This window comes from Canis lupus, chromosome 30 (genome assembly GCF_011100685.1).
Source record: "Canis lupus familiaris isolate Mischka breed German Shepherd chromosome 30, alternate assembly UU_Cfam_GSD_1.0, whole genome shotgun sequence".
Lineage (NCBI taxonomy): Eukaryota > Metazoa > Chordata > Mammalia > Carnivora > Canidae > Canis > Canis lupus.
In genome coordinates this window covers 1423578-1447067 of record NC_049251.1, presented here as the reverse complement: position 1 = coordinate 1447067, position 23490 = coordinate 1423578, and the positions used below count along the sequence as shown (strand labels likewise).

At 39.1% G+C, this 23490-nt stretch overlaps 1 protein-coding gene and 1 long non-coding RNA gene across 2 annotated transcripts in view; one reads left to right on the top strand and one right to left on the bottom strand.

Annotated features, from left to right (window-relative positions):
- Positions 1–23490, bottom strand: part of AVEN (apoptosis and caspase activation inhibitor) — a 176013-nt gene that overhangs the window by 3829 nt on the left and 148694 nt on the right. Inside the window, exons 3-4 of the mRNA XM_038579915.1 lie at positions 3127–3197; positions 461–556 (exon numbers count right to left, since the gene is read on the bottom strand). Coding sequence (XP_038435843.1) covers positions 461–556; positions 3127–3197 — 167 coding nt within the window. The remainder of the gene's footprint in view (positions 1–460; positions 557–3126; positions 3198–23490) is intronic.
- Positions 11161–23490, top strand: part of LOC111093275 — a 58808-nt gene continuing 46478 nt past the window's right edge. Inside the window, exon 1 of the long non-coding RNA XR_005381407.1 lies at positions 11161–11650. This is a non-coding gene — a long non-coding RNA (uncharacterized LOC111093275). The remainder of the gene's footprint in view (positions 11651–23490) is intronic.

The following is a 23490-nucleotide window of genomic DNA, read 5'->3' as shown; positions in this document are numbered from 1 at the left end:
TGGTCCGGAATGCCCTTCCTAGCCACCAGCTTCCTAGCCCCGCCTCGTCGTCATATGTGCTGGCGGCACACGACACTGGTCCTTCATGGGACTGAGCATGGCTGGATGACCTCATCAGTATAGTTCCCAACAGATGAAGCCCCATGGGATCGAGACCCATGCCTGTGGGATCCATGCTGGATGTAAGCCTGGCACATAAATTTTTGAGTAAAATACCAGCCAGACTTTATAGTTTTCATTCAATTCCATTACATTTGATCCTTCAAAATGTTTCAAATGTAAAAACAAAAGAACGGAAAACTCTAAAAATTATTTCATTCTCCCTTAAAACTTTGAAAATGCGACCTTGACACAAGAGCCTCAGCCTTATGAAAGGAGAAGCTGACTATGAGACGTCCTGCAGGGTGACGTCCTTCACTCCTGTGTCCCTGCAGCTGGCAGACACTGTCGGGGTTTTTACCTGGACCAACTCGGCAGCAACATTGAGCCGGAGAGAGAGAGGCAGTTCTTGAAGGGCTCGGACCAGTGACTCGCAGTCCACATAAAACGCTGAATTCTATTGATGAAAAATCATATAAATATATCAGGTGATGATTACAAAGGGCCTGTTGGGGATAAAAGAGCAGATGACGACAGCAGTGAACACAGCATCCCCTGAAAGTGAGTCACAGATCACACGTGACAGGGCTGCCATTTCTATCATCCCTGCATCAGGATCAGCAAATCCCAAGCCACGTTCTGGAGCCAGAGGTCACACTGAGAGCAGGAACAGGGCAGTCCTCACCCCACACCAACATTGCACAGCAGCCTAGAAACTAAGGATGCTTCTGGAATGACTGGCAGATTGAGAGAAAAAGAAGCATTTCATGGAATCTACGTGATTCCAGAGCGATCACTCCAGAGGGCGGCCTTGGAGTGGAGGGGAGAGCCGGGGACGCAGTGTGGCGGGGCTCTGGGCACAGCCGCCAGGCTGGGACTACACCTCTACCCGCCCCAGACAGCACAGCACACCCCGCCCATGGGCTGCTGGCTTCCCTGGATCCCTCTCCTTGTTCGTGGAAGTCGAGGCCTGCCCCCGCGATGACCTCCCAAGTTGACAGTATCTGAGGGAACGTTCCAGGTTACTTCGAGGCTTAAGGACAGTCCAGTGGCTGCCTTCCAGCGCGCCGGCCACCCAAGAGAAAGAACAAGCCAAGAGTTGCTTATAATGGCCTCACATTAGAGGGAAGCACCGCTGAGCACCCGTCTACACAGGCCCCACAGGCCCCACTAGAAACACAGCTTATTGTAAATCACTGGCTTCGAGTACGAAGGAAAGCTGGGGGTCACCTGCTCGGGTCTGGGTTCTGCCACAGGAACATTGGGATCATCTCGGGGAGACCGGCCTGCAATGAGTGCAGGCAGTGACCCAGAGGAGGGAACCCACGGTCCGCCCCCCACCCCAGCAGGGCAGGAGGGTAGAGGGAAGCAGTGTGGCTTCCAGCAGCCCTTCCGAAATGCTCCCCAGTGTGGCCAGATGCAGTGTGGACAGCACCTGAGGGGGCCCCGGCCCTGGAACAAAGGAACTCACTTCTCAAAAAGCGCAGTGTACTCAAGGAGCGGGGCAGAGGGCGGCAGAGCCCTGCAGGGAGCGAGACGTTCAGCACACATGGCCTCTCTTACCAGCACGCTGCGTCTTGGGGCTGTGACCAGACCCGCGTGGCCGTGTCTGCATTTTCAAGTTTGTAGAAACTCTCAACCTGATAGAAGGGGTGATCCTGAATGCTTAACCTATGGGTGTGTCACCACTTGACATCCTGAATCATGCCTCCCCACCGCCTGGGTAACCACGCACACACGGTGAGGACCTGGTCTCTGCCTTGCCTGCGCACCATTCACCTGCACCCCCCCCCCCCAGCTCCCCAGACAGAAGGACCCTGGGGCGTGCTGGGGTCTGGCTGCAAGTGTCCAACTTCCTCTGCCCTCTTTTGCATCATGTGCAAGGTACATGCTCCACAACTAAAGGAGGCAGGTGTATGCACAAGGATACAGGGAACAGCCAGCCTGTGCCTCTGAGCCATGTCCTGAATGATGGACATCTGGCTGTATCTGCTTCTGGAATGTGTGTTGTCGTCGTCCCCCCCCCACCCCGGTCTCTAACTCCTGCCCATCATCCAAGGCCCAGCAGACACTGTGTGGCCTCCAGGCTGCCATCAAGTTTCGTCAAACCACCAGGTGGAGTTGCCGGGGTCCTGGAGCCTAGAACCTGACATCAAATGCCACTTTGGAAGAAGACTCCTTCGCTCAGGACCAGTCTTTCCCCTAAACGGCTAAAGCAGAAAGTCTAACATATAAAATGCGCTGAGGAGAAAAGCTTCTAATAGTCAAGTGTGAATTTTAAAGTAGGCTTAATTGGAATAATAACAATTCACTTTTTGGCTAGGTCATAAAATAACTGGGAGGTTCCTTTTTGCCTGGAGAGTCTCGTCCCCATATGTACCTGGCCAACCCTGGTGGTCTCTCACAACTGGAGCATGCAGCCTCACTGTACTGATGCCTTCTCTCCTACATGCTCTGAGGCCAGCAGCAGAAGCCAGCCTTGGTGGTTAGAACAAAGCCCCACCACCCTAGTCTTGAGGTCAATGTGCACAGAACCTTGGTCAATGTGCACAGAACCTAGTCTGGGTACTGAAAATCTGTCCCCTCTGTCCAGGAACCTTATTACTTCCTAGATTCTAAGTCTCAGTGTCCATGTAAAGGCACACTAATTGGTGAGAAAAGAACCTGCTAGCAAGCCCACTTTGCAGCTAAAGAAAAAAATAGCCTTCGATCAGATCATTATACTTTCCAAAATTCTTGTCATCTTTTTCTTTCTCAAGTAAGCAAAAACAGAACCTTGTGAGGAGGTAAGTGGGTCATGAACCAGTTTTGATGGGGAATTGATGAATTTAGTTTGGGATGTGTCCTGCCCACACATCAACTTAAAATATTCAAAGTCAACTTGCCTTCTCTCTGCCCCATTAATGGCCTTGCCAACTCACCGGGCCACCAAGCTAGGAAGCTTAGCACCACTGCACACCTTTCTTCTACCATAAAGGTCTTCAGCCTTGAGAAGAGCCAATCCACATTCAAGACAAACCATCTTACCTGTTTTGGACCTGACACTTCACCATCCCACTCTTTCTCTTCAACAAACCGGAACTGTGAGAATGAGTCCCCTAGGGATATAAAAAAATAATATTTTATGCTGAAGCCAAAGGAAAACACTCTGTTCTCTAAATTTTCCCTTTGGAATAAAAGTGCCATTTCTGAAGAGCTAACTGTCCTGAATTCGGGGATAGCATTCAATAGAGGTTCCTGGCTTCCCCTGCCATACACAGCAATCTGGGCATGATGGGCACCTGAAAATACTGTTGGAACCTGAATTCACAGTTTCACACCATTCTCAGTAAGCCACCATCTACGTGCTTCTGGGGAGAGAACTAAACCAGCCTGCAGACATGGCCATCGACTCATATTTAGCACATTTTCATCTCATCTGCTTAATGTATGCAAGGAAAAGGATATTTATGATTTGGGGAGTGGGCACAGCTGAAAAGGCAGAAGAGAACTGAAGGAAAGCAGTTCTAGGCTGACCCACAATATGACAGACTGAAACTATCTCTCTCTTTTAAAAGATTTATTTCTTCATGAGAGACACACAGAGAAAGGCAGAGACACAGGCAGAGGGAGAAACAGGCTCCCTGTGGGTAACTCGATGTGGGACCAATCCTGGGACTCCAGGATCATGCCCTGAGCTGAAGGCAGATGCTCAACCCCTGAGCCACCAAGGGGCCCCTTAAACTATCTCTTTGAGGTAAGATTATCAACCTTATCGATCACCCCAAAAGTCACCTGGTTAGAATGTCAAATGACAAATAAAACTCCAAGAATGGGCATGAGATTAGTTCATGTGAATCGTGGTGCACTCAGCTCTTGGAATAAAGGAAAACCAAAAAACAAGATCAGCATAAACAAAGCATGAAGGATGATTCTGGATAGCAAGCTTTGACACAGACTTATTTTGTAAATGCATACTTATTTGGTTATTTGTCTAAAGAACACCTAAATTTATAAGTGAAGGATTATTTCTCATTTCCCTGCCTAGCTTCAGGATCACCAAAATGTGGTCCCAATAACCCATTTACTTCCTACTTCTTCAGACTTTCTGCTTGAGTCAGCCTATCACATTCCAGAAATACTTCCTATTCCATCCTAGCCTCTTTCTGTTTTAATCCTTCCCTTTTGACTGGAAGACCCACACACAGCTACCCATTCATATTGTATTTAGACTCCAAGATTCAGGTTCAGGGCCACTTCCTCCTTTGTGATACCTCTCAGGTGGTTTAACCATAGAATCCATTCTTCTAAATTAAAAGAGGGAAAAAGAAGTGAAGAATTCACAATTAAAGAGACAAAGATAAAATAAGAATCTATACCACCCCCTTGTTTCCAAAACACAGGGATCACAATATGAACATTTAACAAGATCAAATTCAAGGCAAAAAGAACCAAGAACACTATCAGGAGAAGAGGTAAAGTTAATACTTAGTCATTGGCGAATAAATATGATCCCTCAAAAATTATGACATAAAGGATCTGAATAATATAATTAACAAGGTCTTATGTGTGACTACAGATATATAAGTATAAACATGCGTGTGTTTATTGTGATTATACCTGTGTATTTTCTTTATAAATATCTGTGCAACATTAGTTTTTAAAAAGAGCTAAAAAAAAAAAAAAACTATAAAAGGCCACAAAAAACTCAGTAAATCCTAAAATGTAGCAGTCCTACAAACCATATTTGCTGGTGATAAACATTCATAGCACATAAAAGCAAAGGATTAATTGCTCTTACATACAAAAAGCTTCTACAAATCAACAATGAAAATAAAACCACCAATAAGAAGAGGAAAAGGGATCCCTGGGTGGCGCAGCGGTTTGGCGCCTGCCTTTGGCCCAGGGCGCGATCCTGGAGACCCGGGATCGAATCCCACGTCAGGCTCCCGGTGCATGGAGCCTGCTTCTCCCTCTGCCTATGTCTCTGCCTCTCTCTCTCTCTCTATGTGACTATCATAAATAAATAAAAAATTAAAAAAAAAAAAAAAAAAAAAAAAAAGAAGAGGAAAAGGAGTGAAAATAAGAAATACCATTCTCATATGTATATACATATGAAATAAATAATATGAGTAAATTAAAAATCAATCTGGTAGATTTTTAAAACTTGGCCAAATACCTGAATGCCTTATTCAGTGTTATTTTTGGCATTCCTGAATTTTTTTTAAGTAGGCTCCATGCCCAGTGTTGAGCCCAACATGGGGCTTGAACTCACAACACTGAAAACAAGACCTGAGTTGAGATCAGGAGTTGGACGTTTAACCTACTGAGCCACCTAGGCACCCCTATGGCATTCCTGAACGTATACATTACAAAGGATGCTATGACTGCAGAGATTACTATAATATATAATCAGCACATAACAGTAACACAAACAAGGCATGCTACATGTACTGATGTTTAATATTTGAATATTCACTTTCAAATACAGATTAGATTCCAACAATGGCTAAATAGCTTGTTGCAAACCAATCCTCTTGCTGAGAACAACTTATGAACACTAGGCAAGAAGAGCTACCAAAGGAGAACATGAGTGAGAAAAGTCCCAGAAAGAAGCTAAGGAGGTAATAAATCTAACATTTAGATTTGCTTTTCTCTTTGAGACACTTGTTCATTCCCAAAGGTAGCATCAAGAAACTGAAGATCTGAGCATACAGTAACCACCTACAAGGCTGTGAAGATACTGAGAGCTTTCGCTAGCTTTATGGCTAGGGTGGACAAAAGTCACTGTTCAGGGCCCATGGATGAGGATGAGTTTTGGAAAGTCAAGGCTCTCAGATGGGATCCCTCATGACTACATCTTAGAGGTGGGGACAAGGAACAAGCCAGTCCTCACACTGAGGCAGAGCTATAAGTCCCAACCTCTGATTCTGTCTACGAGAAGCCAAAGTAAATCCTTTTTGGAGGAAAATAACATTATTTATAGCCTAAAGTTATCTCTACTATTTTTTATAACCGGTGTCCAAAATTCATTAAAAATCATCAGGCTTGGGCAGTCCGGGTGGGTTAGTGGTTTAGCGCCGCCTTCAGCCCAGGGTATGATTCTGGAGACCCGGGATTGAGTCTCACGTCAGGCTCCGTGCATGGAGCCTGCTTCTCCCTCTGCCTGTGTCTCTGCTTCTCTTTCTGTGTCTCTCATGAATAAATAAAATCTTAAAAAAAAATCATCAGGCTTATCAGGAGAAGAGACCAAAGTAACAGAAAACTATGAGAGAGGGGAGCTAGGGGAAAGCCTAGAAAAAGACCCACAGAGATTAAGATTTTAGAGTTACCAGATATGGCTTTTGTAATTGAGCAATGTAAAAATTTCAATAATAGGAAAATCTCTAAAATCACAATGACATCCACAAAGTCATCTTTGATTCAGACAAAATACACACATAAAACATACAAAGCAGAAAACGGTTGCAAAAAAATGGTATACCAAAAACATGCTTTGCTTAAAATTGAACTTCAAAACACATTTTTAAAATTCTAATAAATAAATCATATAGAGGCCAACTTTGAAAACTAAGCTTGTTAACATTTTAGACTACTAAAGAATGCCAACATCTCTAATCCTGTCACTGAAGAAGAAGAGCATTCACAGTTGTCCAAATGATGAAGCCTAGCATCAAGAGTGCTTCTGGAAAACGTTACCAAAGTTCTTCTTTCCAAAATAACATGCACAATAACAACGGTGCTCCTCCTCTATCCTGTGCATCACACACTTGAACACCCAGACCTCCTTTAAATACAACAGCACAGTCCATTAGCAATGCATTCAACCCTGCTCCTGCTTTATTCTCTTGCTGAAAGAGTTCCTCGTTTCTCACAGTAGCATGGTGCATCCACAAGAAGTATAGAATGGAAACCAGAGACCAGTGACAGCTAACTGTGGCTGACAATGGACCAAACATGGTGAAGGATGTCTTAGGGGTCACAAGCTTTTAAAGATTAGGTCACATTCACCTGCTGTGTTCAGAAAGTAATTATGGCACAGTGGATAGAACAGAACTAGAAAGTATAAAAGGAGTACTGTACTTTCTTCCTTCTTCTTCTGCCAAAGACTAATTTCATGAGTTACAAGAGGTTGTGGAACTGCCTTGTATATTTACACAATAACTGCCAACAAGACGGAGGAAGAGTCCGTTCCTGTTACACAGGCTGTGTGGAAAACAGCAGCCACCAAAATCCCGTAATATTCTACTTTGCAGGGCAGCCCTGGTGGCGCAGAGGTTTAGCGCCGCCTGCAGCCCGGGGTGTGATCCTGGAGGCCCGGGATCGAGTCCCACATCGGGCTTTCTGCATGGAGCCTGCTTCTCCCTCTGCCTGTGTCTCTGCCTCTCTCTTGCGCTCTCTCTGAATGAATAAATAAATAAACCTAAAAAAAAAAATTAAAAAAAAATTCTACTTTGCAGATAAGAATACCAAAATAGCAGGCCTGCTAAATCCAATGACTGCTATTAAGAATGTAATTATTCACTGGAATTTGCTAAATAAGGGGAGAGGGGCAAATTTAAACAAAACTGCTATATTTTGAGAGTTCACGTTTTTCTTACATATAAAGTCTCATATCATTCTATTCCAGAAACAACGCTGAAGTTGGTGTGTGTGAATGATGAAAGTCATGATACAAGTGATACTGAAACATTCTGTTACATCTTAAAAGTCGACATTATTGCCACAATTTTAGAGTCAAAATTAAAGATAGAATTTTTTTCAATCCTCTAATTGTGTGAAGCAGCAAAAACATTAAAAGTTAGATATATGTGTTGGCAGCAATCTTAAGTATGCTTCTGAAAATATTTAGAAAGTATGTTTCAAGCAGTGCACAATGCTTCAATTTCTCGGTTTCCTTCAATGAAATTCATGATCATCACACAAATCTCCAAGGCCAGTGGTTAATGAGGAGAGAAATCTTCACCTAGTCTATAACCTAGTTATTATTGGAAAGGACAAGGTAAATTGCCAAGGGACAACATTACTATCAGCAGTACTGTACTCTGTGTAGTATAATATAGCAACTGCAGGATCAATCTAACAGCAGTCAGTGGGGTAAAAGGAGAATCTATATATTGTCAAAATTAAATCTACTACAGATTTTTATTAAAAAATTTCGTTTTGTTGAAATTTCACAGTTTTTTGGTATTCCAGACATCCATTCTATGAACTGATACTTAGCTTTAGTTTCAAGCTACATATGACTTAAGACATGACCATTTGGCCAAAATGTGTATTTGGCATGCCTCCAATATTCAATTAGTGACATTCTAGAAGGAATTTTAAAAATAAGGTAGCTTATGTAAATACAGCATGGTGACTGTAGTAAATAATACTGTATTGCATAATTGAAAGTTGCTAAGCGTAGCTCTTCTATCATAACAGATGTTAAGTATATGTGTGGTGATCATTTTACAATATATACAAATATTGGATCATTATGTCATACACCTGAAACTAATATAGTGTTATAGTCAATTATACCTCAATTAAAAAAAATAAGGTAGCTTTATTATCTATACTGACATGGAAAAGATTATCTCAACCGTTATGTGTTGAAAAAATCAAGTTTTAGTGCAAATAAGATATATATATGTATATATGTGCATACACATATATACACTTACTATATACACATATATGTGTGTATATATCACACACATATACTGTATATATAGTATAGTATAGTTTATAGTATATATATATAGCATAGTATATATAGTATAGTATATAGTATATATACTATATACACACACATATATGTGTGTATATATCACAAGGATACTAATATATGCAAAGATATAAACTGAGACAATTATATACCTATTTTAAGAATTTCTCAGAGGGTGGGATTGAAGGAGACTTCCTTTCTGCATAATACATTTTCTAGTTGAATTTTCCTTTATAAACAAGTGCATATTACTTTTGGAGCCTAGCCAGAAAGAAGTAAGGAAAGCTAGGAAAAAAGCTGAAATTTCCTGAAGGCAAGGACCTTCTCATAGTGAATTTAAGGCAAAACATGCACAGATCTCATAGGCTGGAACCATAGATATCATTCATTCTAACCCTCACTTGATAGAACAGTAGAGAACCTCAGGTCTAGAGAGGCTCAGTGACCTGACCAAGGCCATGTGGCCAGTTAATGGCTAGTCACCAAGACCTCTTGACACCTACCATTTATTATTATACCTATAACTAATAAAGTTATTTCCACTAGGCTTCTTGGCTATCTCGTTCCCTTGAACAAAATATTTATGACATCTGATATACTAATATTTGGCACACTGACATATTTGAAAATAGGGAAACCCAAACTCAAAAATAAAGAATTCTTCATTTTAGGAATTAATTCAGGGGTTCCTTTAAATAACTACAATATGGCTTCTAAAAATAAAACTATGTTTTGTAGAACTCTAAGTACTCTGTTAATGATGGTGTTGGAGAAATAAAGGTGATATATCAAGTCCATCACTGTATTTATAATACCCAGGATTCTCACTCCGCCTAACTTCTCAAATTGGTCTAACGCAGGTCTTAGAATCAATGATGAAGTGGACACTACACTTGCTAGAATTCTACAGCACCAATATGCTTTCAAAAAACTTACCATCTAGTCCTTGATAACAAAGCTTTGAATTATCAGCTTACCCTTTCAGCCCACCAGCAAAAAAAAAAAAAAAAAGAAAAGAAAAAGAAAGTACTTAATATAATCATAAAGCTCTCCAATGGAAGTTTCAGGTGGAATTACAAGGAACAACCGTTATATGGGCAAAGAGAACCTGCTAAGACTTCCAGTTTCGACAATACACATCAGGTGTACATGAAGAGCGAGTGTGAAAGATAGAAGATGTGCCCAAGCCTAATAACACCCCTTGAAGTAATTCTGTAGTGGCAATTCCCTTAAATGACATCTGTCCTAGGTATCTGGAGCTTTTTCTCATAAAATTGGCCCAGACATCTGTGGTGCATCCTTTCAGAAACTAACTCTAGAAAGCAAGAGGAATGGATCGCTAGTTCTGGATGAATACTTCATCTTGAGCTCCATTTTCCTGGCTCTCCTTTATTTGCCCCACAGCCTTTACAATATGCCCTCAAACCAGGATACATGTCTCTGCAAACCACAGATGAACTTCACAGGCTGACAAGTTCACAAATCTTCACAGAAAGAGAATATTTCTCAATAGTCACCATGATGGCTGCTATAAAAAATGAAATGTACCTTTTTTCTCTCTGAGTTTCTCTATTCTCATCTATGAGAGAGGACATATTTGGAAGTTAAGGTGGATCCTAGGTCCACTGAGTGACTCAGCTCAAACCAAAGATGACCTATATAGTTCAGCTCTATATAGGACATAAAAAAATCTTTGCAGGATCCCTGGGTGGCGCAGCAGTTTGGCGCCTGCCTTTGGCCCAGGGTGCGATCCTGGAGACCCCGGATCGAATCCCATGTCGGGCTCCCGGTGCATGGAGCCTGCTTCTCCCTCTGCCTATGTCTCTGCCTCTCTCTCTCTCTCTGTGTGTGTGACTATCATAAAATAAATAAAAATTTTAAAAAAATTTTAAAAATTTAAAAAAAATCTTTGCTACCCAATTTCTAGCTCCCATGGATGAACATTTCTACATGTAGACATCAAGCACTTCGACATTTACCCTAAGACAAAGCAACGGCTAACACTTTGTCTTTGTCAGGAAGATTATCCAAACCACTAAAGTGATTAATAAAAAATTAGGTTGAGCCAAAAGAATGAGAAGAAAAATCTCTCCTGCTCAACAGTGACCTATAATTAGCTTTCTCACCAGATGTGGGGCCCCAAAAGCCCCTGAGCATCAAATATCCACATTGAGCACTACATAATAAGATGTGCCTATCTTTCCAATGCCCCTAAAAAGTGGCTTCCCCAACTGCATGGGTTATGTTGAAGGAAAAGCCAAATACACTCGAGTACCATAAGAGGGTTCTAAGCTTTATGAGAGAAGGATGATGCTGACATTCTGGAATTTAGAATATAGCTGTTCCCCCCCACCCCAAAATAGGTGAGTATTCTGTGTTAACCCTGTACTATTGTGGACAATCTAGTAAAACTTCTCAGATCAATTATTTTCTGAATCAAGGCCAACAGCAAATCCTGGCACAGAATTCCAAGATGAGAGTAAATGATTACATGTGGCAGAATAAAGAAGAGAAGGACCAATCCTCAAATGGTCAATGGAATCATGAGATGTTAGAACTGACCTGTAGTAAAATAGCGTATCCATTACAATTAGGTCTGGCTGTAACAAAGACCTGAGAATTTATGTCTTAAGCAATATTAGAAGTTATATTTTGTCAACTAAATGAAGTCGAGACTTAGGCAATCAAAGGCTGGTATGGTGGCCCAGGCTCCTTCCAGGTCATTGCTCTGCAATTCCTATCAAGGCCCTTCTTGTCATGCTCCAAGATGATGACCAGAGCTCCTGCGATCCCATCAAAATTCCAGACAGCAAAATGGAAGAAGACTTGAAGGGGCAAAAAGCATGCATCATCTGTCTGGTATGTTTTCCCAGAAACTACCATAGGACTTTTCCATTTATTTCTCTTTGGGTCATAAGAGTATCTTATTATCAAGCTACAAGGAATGCAGGATAATTAATTTCTTCCCAGGTGGCCATGTGCCCAGTTAAGAATCAGGGGTTTGAAAGGAAATAGAATAAATGAATGAGGTGGGGAAGCAAATATTGATGCTTGAATAACATGGTTTTGAACTGCGCAGATTCACTCATATGCAAATTTTTTTGATAAATACAACACCATAAACGTATTTTCTCTTATGATTTTCTTAACATTTTTTCTCTAGTTTACTGTATAGTAAGTAATGTATATTATACATTTAACACACTAAATATGTATTAATCAATGGTTTATGTCATCAGTAAGGTTTCTAGTCAACAGTAGCCTATTAGTAGTTAAGTTTGGGAGGAAATCAAAAGTTACACAGGAATCTTCAACTGCATGGGGGGCTGGCACCCCTAACCCTGTGTTGTCCCAAGAGTCAACTATACTCTCTCTGAGAAATTACCAGAAGGTCCTACTCAAGGGTAGTTAGTAAGGGCAAGTTTCTAATGTAGTGTTTGTGCTCACTTTAATGTGAGTTGTCTCCAATCGTTTTTAATGAAATACATGTACCTCCAAACTTCTCAAATTATAGTTAAAATTAACTTTAGAAAATTAAAAAAAAAAAAAAGAAAATACATGCCTTTTCAACTTTTCCTCCAATTCTGAGAGGAGGTGTTAGATAAATTTCTAGTTTCCAGCATAATACAAGAACTTTTCACCAAAATAAATACAAGACATGCATACTGTTTACTACCTTTCTCAGGGAAAATGGGAATATGTGAAGTTAAACAACAATAACTTTAGGAGTAACCATTAATTTAGTAATTTTTTTCATTGTTTCATATATTTTTCAGCCCAATTATGTGCCAAACACTATTGGGTGCTAATAATATAAATAGATAAGACACACTCGCTGCTGTCCTTGCTCTTGAATTCTGAGCTAAACAAATCAAGAGGGGACTACAAGATAGAGAAAAACATAAAATTTAAAGTAAATGTATTTTTTTAAGATATTATTTATTTATTCATGAAAGACACAGAGAGAGGCAGAGACAGAGGCAGAGACAGAGGCAGAGAGAAGCAGGCTCCATGCAGGGAGCCCCATGTGGGACTCGATCCTGGGTCTCCAAGATCATGCCCTGGGCCAAAGGCAGGCGCCAAACAGCTGAGCCACCCACGTGTCCCATAAAGGAAATTTAAATTCCTTCCCCAAATCTTTAGAAGAGTTTGCACTCTCCCTTTCTTGTTTTACACATATAAACACATAATGTTATGCTCATGGTGTTGATTTACTTAAAAAAGATTCAGTACTTATCTGTACTTTATTTACAGCCTGACACCCAAAAGTTGGTGCAAACCATCACACAAAGTTTCCAGGTCAATTGCCTGAAGTAGACTGTCCTCTAAGACATCAACAATCTTACAATGACACACAATTCACTTCCCAGATGAGGAAGGAAAGCTAGACCAATGCCAAACTATCATTATCTACAAAAATAGCCTCACATCTGTAGAATGATGCTCAGATTCAACACACATACACACACACACACACACGCACACATACACCCCAGTATAGCAATACAGAAAAATGCACAATCCCACTAGTACAGTGATACTTTCCCTTCCAAAGATCACTTTGAAACTTGGTGATGTAGTCTCACAACAGAGTTAAACTTTGCTTAATTTCATGGTCTTCCACTGTTCTTTATTATTTCATTTTCTTGTCTACACTAAGTACTTTTTTGAACGTCAATCTACTCTAATTATTACTTATGTCTCTCAAACAGTATTTTCTACCTTAATCTGCTCAATTTTTCTTTTTGCAATTAAAAGTTCTCCACAAGGTTAATGTTAAATAACTAAGTCTCCAAACACTGTAATCCCCTGATGAAACAGATGGTTCAAAGCATACCTTCCAGAGGATACTGTGGGGGTTGTTGGGGAAAATGTCTGAACAACTTTCTATCAAGAATACGAAATTGCTTTCAATTTTTTTTTTTACCTGCTGAATGTATGCCAGAGTCTCATAAATTAAGAAGTCTTACCTGTTGCTTTATCTTTGACTTGTCTGATTACCTTACTGTACTGTGTTCATTGAAACCATTTCTCTGATACTAATTGGTATCTTTTATAAAATCCAGACTCACACCTTTAACTGCTGACAGCAATTTTTCCAGCTTCTACTCTCGTTTGTAAGATTCTATATGGCCTCTTTTTAAAATCACATAAGGATTTTCCTAATAGAATTCATTTCTCATAAACACAATAGTCTCTATAAAAATCTCCAACTGAGCAGCTCTTAGGAACCACTAGTAATACCCAGGCTAAAGAGAAGAAATCTTGAGCCAACTACTTTGAGGTCAACTCAGAACCTGTGAAAGTTAGTTTTAGCTTCTCCTTCCTCTTGGTTTTCTTTTTTAAATTTTCTTAATTCTGGTTTTGAGGAATCCCTGGACTGAGTTTGGTAGGGCAGCATGAGAAGCAACACGAGCAGAAGCCTCCAGATAGAAGGAAGTTTGGCCATTCAAGGAGCAGAAGGAATGCCAGTATGGTTGACGTGTAGTAAACAGTAAAGAGGGAAGATGTGACCAAAGAAAAGTTGGGTCACATTCTTCACGTGACAACATTTTCAACCAGTTTCACTGCTCAACACTGTATTCCACAATAATAACCAGGCTTAGCAAAACTCAGTCCTACTCATCTGTTAAATACATTTTGCATGAGTATACAAACACGTACTAACTCTCAAGTAACAGATATCCTTAAACTTTTTACAGATTAAATGAGACAACACAAAACAGTAAAACAAAATTTTTTTAAATAGCAGGGCCAAATTGTCACCTTCAAAACACAGAATGGAAGATACAAAAGTTCTCTTTGTCTGCATAGGGTAACAGCTCATTTTAGTTAACACTGCCATGGCTATATGCCATCTCTCTAAGCCACGCTTGAGGACCTAGAACCCAAACGTGAAATTAAGGAATTTGGGAAGCCATCTTGACTGGTAATAAGCTCAGGAGAAAATTTTGTAGGAACTCTACGAAATGGATGGGCATGGACAAATCTCCATTCCTACAAACGTGCCACTTCTAATTAATATCAGGAGTTGCTAATCTGAAGAGTGACAGAACTCCAAATAGTCAGTGACAGGAGAAGAATTATGGTGAAACAGAATAAAACTGAGGAGAAGTACACACGTCACCTAATAACATGGTAGATCCCTGTCACCCGTTCCAGGTTAGCAGGGAGGGTGCTCAGCCCTTGGCTCCCTGTTCTGACTCAGTTGCCCATAGATTCTGACCCTGGCATCTGGCATAGGCTACTGAACCCTGTCTCCTAGACTTTAGCTATTTAAGACCACAGTTATTTTGAACAGAACCTTTCTGGAAGCAGTCCCTAAATATGAACCTTGGCCTAGGTTTTGATCACATTTATTCCCAACATTCCCAGGCCAGCCATTTTATTTTGGTATCCATTTCACAGTTATTTTTTCACATAGATGTTAGCATTTATTTTTTTAAAGATTTACTTGAGAGAGAGAGAAAGAGAGAGAATGTACATGAGCAGGGGAGAGGGGCAGAAAGAGACGGAGAGAATCTCAAGCAGACTCCACACTGAATGCAGAGTCCAATTGCAGGGCTTAATCCCAGGACCCTGAGAGTCAGATGCCTAACTGACTTAGGGACCCAGGTGCCCCCGTTAGTATTTATTTTGAAGATAGTTTAGGAGTATTCAACACTTAAATGCTGCATAGTGAAGCAGAAATATGCAAACAGCATGTTCAGAAGGCTTAGTATTTGCTATTACTGAACACATTTTGATGGGCACTTTTTGGATCCTAGAATTATTTATATAAATGATAAATAGGCTTTTATTGGAAAGTCACAAGTTGCCTTGTATTTGGTAGATCTGTTTAAGGCTGTCAGTAGTGAGGATGTTGATTCTCATTATTTACAGCTATCTTACAGTATACTTGGCTTTCTTAAAATTTCTATTCTACATCTAGAAGACAGAGTGCTGAGTTAAAAATATATATATATCTGGGGGCGCCTGGGTGGCTCAGTTGGTTAAACGTCTGCCTTTGGCTCAGGTCACTATCCAGGGGTCCTGGGATCGAGTCCCAAGTCAGGCTTCCTGCTCAGTGGGGAGTCTACTCTCTCTTCCTCTCCCTCTGCTCCCCACTGGTCCCCTGCTGTTGCCCTTTCTCTCACACTCTCTCAAATAAATAAAATCTTTTTTAAAAATCTGATATACAAAAACTTCAAAATTTTAAGACAAAGTAACTTAATAAATTGAATAACTTATGGATAATACCAAAGGATTCATGAGTTCAAATACAGGTATTCCTCACTTTCCAAAGTTCATACTATGCCACTTCACATTTTCAAAAGACCTAGGCTAGTATGGTAATAGTTTTTTTTTTCCCCCTGCAAAGGCAAAAATCCTCTTCTGATTTCTTTCAGTTAGTAAAAACAGGTACTAATACAGGTCATTCAGAAAAGTGAAATGGCGAAAGAAAGAAAGAAAAAGAAAGAAAGAAAGAAAGAAAGAAAGAAAGAAAGAAAGAAAGAAAGAAAGAAAGAAAGAAAAGAAAAAAAGAAGACAAGAAGAAAAAAGACAAGAAAGAGAGAAAGAAAGAAAGACAAGAAAAAGAAAGAAAAAGAAGAAAGACAGCCGATAACCCATACATACACAGAAAAAGAAGAAATAAATGAAAGACAATAACTACAGACAAACAGAAGAAACAAGAAGAAAAACAAACGAAAGAAAGAAAGAAAGAAAGAAAGAAAAAGAAAGAAAGAGAGAGAGAGAGGAAGGAAGGAAGGTGAAATGGCATAAAGCAAAACTTTAAGTACTTCAAGCCATTTTGGCTTATGAGAGCTTTCATTGGAACACTACACTTTCGGATAGCAGGGGAAACCTGTACTGGAATCCCTTGACATACTTAAAATGTGATTGAATTTCCAAAAGCTTTACTTAAGACTTTTCAGAATCTATTGTTAAATGGTAGGAACATCAATCAATTATCTATAAAGAAACACCTGTTGTTTGGATGCTCTCAAATATTTTCAGTTTGATGATAATTTGTGTTGTATAGTCCAAACAGTTTGCTTTTCATGTGTATTTTCAAAAGTAGCAACAGTTTTTTAATGTTTCAAAGCTCAAAGTAGAATTTGTATAAGTGAACTATCAGAGGAATGTCTCTAAATCACTGGTATCTCTCTCATGTTTTAGAAGGAGAATAAGGGTAATAAACATTGGGTTTGTTTTTGCTTTCTTAAAGGAAGAATTAATCATCTTCTACATCTTCTTACTACAACTGTATGAGAAACTTTGGCTAAGCAGGGTAACAGTGGAATCTGCTTACCAAATTCCATTTGACAAGTTTTAGCAATCATTTTGACATAATTAATCAGCTTTGCTCCATTTCATGTTTACTGTGTTTCCAGAAGATGCCATCGGGCAGAATTCAAGAAGTTAAGGGCCTAATTTATTTTAAGCACTCATCTGGTCTGGAGCTTTCCTGGTATTAGCCAGACAACATGCCTTGTTTTTATTTATTTATTTATTTTTGTATCTACCTCTAAAGTATAAGGTCTCTTGTTAACAATAACAACAACATTACCAAATGTCAAATGGCAGTAGTTAAATAATAAATTAATACTATGGGGGATCCCTGGGTGGCGCAGCAGTTTGGCGCCTGCCTTTGGCCCAGGGTGCGATCCTGGAGTCCCAAGATCAAGTCCCACGTCGGGCTCCCGGCATGGAGCCTGCTTCTCCCTCTTCCTGTGTCTCTGCCTTTCTCTCTCTCTGTGTCTATCATAAATAAATAAATAAATCTTTAAAAAAAATAAATTAATACTATCAAATATGCAGATATTTAAATACCTCCATAAAATGGTTGGGTTTCTCTAGTGGCATGGGGTGAGAAAGCAGCAAGGAAATTGGTTTTATAGGTGGTGTATTCAAATCATGATCCAAATAAATTCCCCACAATGTCTCTTAAATATCTTTGGCATTTATAATTTATTTGTTGAGGAAACCAGATCATTTGACCTGTCAGGGTTTTGGGGGGTTCTTTTGTTTTGTTTTTGTTTTACTTCTTGGAGTTTACTGATTTGTACACTCATGTTATCTAATCTGTTCTTTTATTCCTAATATTTCCTATAACTGGTAGTTAGAACTAGAGGCTTGATCAGATTGAAATTCAGGTTTTTGGAAGGATGCTTTTAACATCAGAAAAATAATTACAATTTATCTTTTTAATTTCTTTAAGATCTTATTTATTTATTTGAGAGAGAGCAGAATGATGGGGGAGAGGGGGCAGAGGGAGAAGCAGAATCCCCATTAAGCAGGGGGCCTGATGTGGGGCTTGATTCCAGGACTCAGGATCATGCCAAAGGCAGATGCTTAACTGACTGAGCCACCCAGATGCCCCAGGAAATTAATTGAAATTTAAAAGGACAGAATCCAATTTTGGATAAAGGTATAATGTCAGCTTTTCAGGTTAGCTGAACAGGAGGAAGTATCCCAGACCTATTTTTGCCTGAAATTTTTAGGAAATTAGATTCTAAAATTGCTCATCAATAACATCACTTAGTAGTGAAATTAAACAAGTCATAACAGAGGAAAGTTTTTAAAAAGTTATTGATAATGCACAACTGTATTGTCAATGACATCATATAAAATCCAAGATGTTAATCGGCAAATTTTATTCAGATGAGAACAGGTTAGACCATAATCAACCAAGGAAATGCTCGTATACTTGTATCCAGTTTTTTTATTTGGGTTTTTTTTTTTTTTTTTTTTTTTTTTTTTTTTACAGATTTTATTTATTTGAGAGAGAGAGAACGTGAGCACAAGCAGAGAGAGGGGCAGGAGAGGGAGAACCAGATTCCCCGATGAACAGGGAGCCTGATGCAGGACTCTGATCCCAGGACCCCAGGATCATCACCTGAGCCAAAGGCAGACACTTAACCAACTGAGCCACCCAGCTGCCCCTACTTGTATCCAGTTTTGAACCCATTTTGTTTTCTGAGGAAAAAAGGCAGCAAGTAAAAGAAGAGAGTCACTCTCCCTGCCACTTTGCCATCTCTGTGATTCTGAGATGGAATACAAAGAGAAGCAGATTATGCCCAAGATTAACCCAGAACTCTGTTCTAGGAAAATTCAAAAAGTAGTGCAAAATTAGAGATTTCTGAAGGGAGAATTATAACACTCTGGGCTGGATGCTTTGCAGGGCTTTATGGAATGACTCTCGTCCCTGCAGAGTTCACACACTGAAGGAAAAGAAAGGGTTCATGCATCTACCACAGTCGATCTCCCACCCCAATACATACACCACCCCAAAGTCTATAGGTTTGGTCCTTTCATTAATTTTCTTTGCTGATTATGGCAAATGGACAGGCTTCTTTTGTCTCATTAGTGCAGGGCTTCCAGCACTAAGGGAAGGGAATCTAACCCCTTTCTGTTGCCCCACAGGCCTATCTATGTCCAATGAACTATACTTATGTTCTCAAGTTAAATTTTAGTAAATGATACATATTAGGCTATGTATATATCTATAACTATCATTGTGAGGATATAATATTGCTAAAATGGTCTTTATGTCAGAATTGTAATTGAATTGTAAAGTCCTATTTTGTTATAAAATTTCAATTTGTATCACCCCTTTTCAGAGATGTTAAGATTTTCTCTTTTCCAGTGGTGAATGAGAAAAAAAAATAGCTATTTGAAATGTCAATGTTTCCAAGCCCATTCTATACTTAAAGCTGCTCAGATGTAATAAATGCTGGCACTGTTTTCCTTTGGTTTCTTTTGGGAGAGGTCCATCCTGCCGCCAAATGAGAAGTAGATTTTTTTTTTTAACAGTTATATGTGACATTTAAAAGCTGATAATCCTATTTATAGATGGTAGTTTTTCAAGGTCTCTAGAGAAATCTTGGATTATACAGTTTACATATTTTTTGAAACTTTAAAATTTTTTTCATAACTTGTTTAATACATGATTAACTTTTCCCATTCCTTGGTTTGGTTGCTGGGCCTGTGACCTCCTAATGGCATTACAGATCATAAAAGACTGGCTTCACAGTGCAACACACTTCAGCAGTGAATGAATAATCATAAACTACATCAAATTATATACTAGCCACCTACATAAAGAAAAAAAAAATCACACTGGAATGGACACCAGAATAAAATGGCAGAGACAGCATCGTGCAGAGAGTCATTAATGTAAGGGAGAGATCTTACATTTAGACTTCCTAAAGTTCTCAGAGCAGCTCCACTAATCAAGGACTATGAACCACAATGTGTGTGTGGCATGAAAGGCCAGAGGACTTTAAACAAGTAAGATCCAAGATGACTTCTTGGCTCTGACCCAAAGCCCAGAGCTCACTCTCCACTGGTCCTGCCACCCAGTGCCCAGGTGGGACTCCACAGAGGTCAGAGTAGACGGACAGCCTGGGAAAGGGCTGTCATCAACACTGCTAGACCAAGTGACTGGTTATATTTTTTTAAAAAATTTATCTGGGTCAAGAATGTTAGATTCAATTATCATATAACCCTGGTGACAAAGGGTGCCAACCCTGGTGACAAAGGGTATACAGGTAACTAGACATCATGGCTATAAAAGGAAATTCATCAACCATACTTTTGAGACTTCCTCATAGAACGAATTTGGAAGTACTCCATCTCTTTCTATCTTTCCGAACAGCTTTAGGAGAATAGGTATGGTTTCTTCTTTAAACGTTTGATAAAATTCCCCTGGGAAGCCATCTGAGACTTCAAGATACATTTCTTATTTTATAAAGTTCTAATGAAACAGCAAAGGATTACCTGACAGATTTCAAGGACACTATTCTGTGTCAGTGAATACTCAATGGCACTTTCAAAAGTGAACAAATATGATTGAGGGTGCCAGGGAAAAATTGAGATGAGCCTGAAGGATGCCAGGTCAGATCCTCAGACCTAACTTTCAAAGAGAGAGAGAGAGAGAGAGAGAGAGGAAGAGAGAGGAAAGAAGTGGCCACTGCAACAAAACTGGGGGTTTTAATTCAGGAGATTTATTTTGGATAAATCAAAGTATAACACACTGTGCTTGTATAGCCTGATTAAATGATCAGGCTTTGATGTCAGACTGAGTTTGAATCCTGGTCCCACTATTTAGTGGCTGTTGGTCTTTAAGAAAGTGGCTTGAACTCTCTAGGCCTCCACTTTCTTTCTGTCAAATGGGGAGAATAAGAGTTACTTGCTTCTCAGGGTTATGAGAGGTAAACAAGCTGTGCACATGAATTGCTATAACATAGCCACTGGCAAGTAGCAAATGCTTAGTGATAGTTATTGTAAATCTAATCACCGAACAGTAAGTAGAAACTATGATGCTACTCCATCCTAAGATGTTCTGTGCCCCAAAAGACAAGTCATGCCAAGGCTCTCCCAAAAATGTCACTTAATTCATCTAGAACTCAAACTAAGCTCCTGTACCAATTTTGGAAAATATCATAGCAAGGAAAAAAAAAAAAAAAAACTTGTGCCATAGGACCACAAGAATTAAATGAAACTGAAAGGGTGACTGCTAAATAATTGTGATTGTTTGAAAGCTCACATTTGCTTTCTACTGTAATACATTTTTACTGTGATCTTGAATGACTGAACAAAAAGGTTAAGGTTAGAAATCCTACCTGATTAATTAATTGCTTTTAAAAACCAATCATCTATTGCCAATCATCAAGTGTTGAGCCTAAATTAGAGGGACTATGAAAAGAACTGACATTATTCTAAATGCCTTCAAAGTGCAGAGTTTGATAGTAAACAAAAACAACCTCATTATAAATTGTTCTTTTACCATGATAAAAACAAATACTAAATATTAAATTTATTTATTAAAAATAATTCTATACCACATATCCCTACATAATTTATCATCATCACAAAAAATTATTTGGATTAAGAAGGAAAATACTAATTTCAAAATTCACCTATCAATGTATCAGATTGGTTCCAATGACCAAATCAACCTCATGGTCACCTTGTTCATCTGCATAAGTCACTAATATTAATATAACCAAATATGCTTCACAATTGTGTGTTTTTTTTTTTAACGGTGCCTAATCATTTGGCTCAGATTTACAGGAGGGAAAATCCACATAGTATAAGGTAACTAAATCTGAATCTAGTTTCCTTCTTACTTAGATAATAATTGAATTGATACATAAGAAAACTAAAATATGGGCACCTAGGTGGTTCAGTGGTTGAGCGTCTGCCTTCGGCTCAGGGTGTGATCCCAGGGTCTGGGATGGAGTCCCACATGGGGCTCCCTGCAGGGAGCCTACTTCTCCCTGTGCCTGTGTCTCTACCTCTCCCTCTCTGTGTCCCTCATGAATAAATAAATAAAAATTTTTTTTTAAATAAGAAAACTAAAATATCTTCTGAAATAACATCTAATCTTCCTTTAATAGGAAAGCATTTTTTAAAAGGTGAGAATATTTTAATTATCTCTGTTCATTTCCAAGCTACCACTTTCTAAATTATAATATCAAGAAATTTAAATCAGCTAAGGGAATCTACCTGAAAAACTATAGAAATTCAGTAGAAGATTGATTTACAAGATAAATGGGAGAAAAGATTAATAACGTTTCCCACATACTATCAATAAACAACTAGCTAATGGTGGGGCAAAAGTAAAAGAACACCTACAAATGTCAAGACCTATATGAAGAAAATTCTAAAGCTGTAAAGAAGGATTCTTGTTTATCCATTTAACAAAAACATACTAAGAACTAGACTGTATTAAGTGTCTAAAGTATAACAGAGGATAGTGGTGCCCTCGAGTTCACAGTTACATAAATAAGCAATTATAGAACATACATTTATGGACATAATGTCTTAAGGGAACATGGTGTATATGTGTTTGAGGGGTCAGGGATTATTAATTTAGGCTGGACACTGTCAGGTGAAGGTTCCTAGACAAGGTGATGCCTCACCAGAAAGATGACAAAGAGTTGGCCAGGCAAAAAGCCAGGAGATTGTAATTCAAGGCAGAGCCAAAATCAAAAAGTGAGAAAATGCTGGAATTATGGGTACCTGCATGCAGTTTCATGTTACTAGAGCATACAATTTGAGGGTGGAGTCATGAAAGAAAGAAAAGGTATAAATGGAAAAATAACAGTCCTGGATGAAATCTTACAACTATAGAGAAGTCAATTCTCTTTTAAATATTTATATTCAAAGCAATTCTAATCAAAATCCCAATTGTGGGTAAAGGGAGAATTTGTTAACTATTCTCTTATTTCATCTGCAAGAATAAATGCTTAAGAACAAGACTTTGCTGAAATTTTTTAAATAGAAAGAAAGAATGAATCTTACGAACCAAATCAAAATACTAGACTCTGAGGTTACAGTCATTAAACAGTACAGTCCTGACAGAGGAATAGGAAAATAGAGTACAACGATTTGTTGTTCTCATCATAAATGTCAGCTCCATTGCATACAAAGTTATATTAATGGAAATGTACACTGGAAAAGTCTTTTTAAAAAAATAGGGCAGTACCTATCAAAACTGACTAAAGTAAATCTACTTTTAGAAATCAATGAATGTATGTGAGCATTACTTATAAAAATGAAAAACCAGAATCATCCTAAATATCCATTAGAATAGCGGAATAACTCACAGCATATTCCTAACATAGCACTGCACAGCCATTAAAAAGAATGAGACAGGCCTGCATAACTAACACAGAAGAACGTTTGTGATGCATTGATGAGCCAAAAGA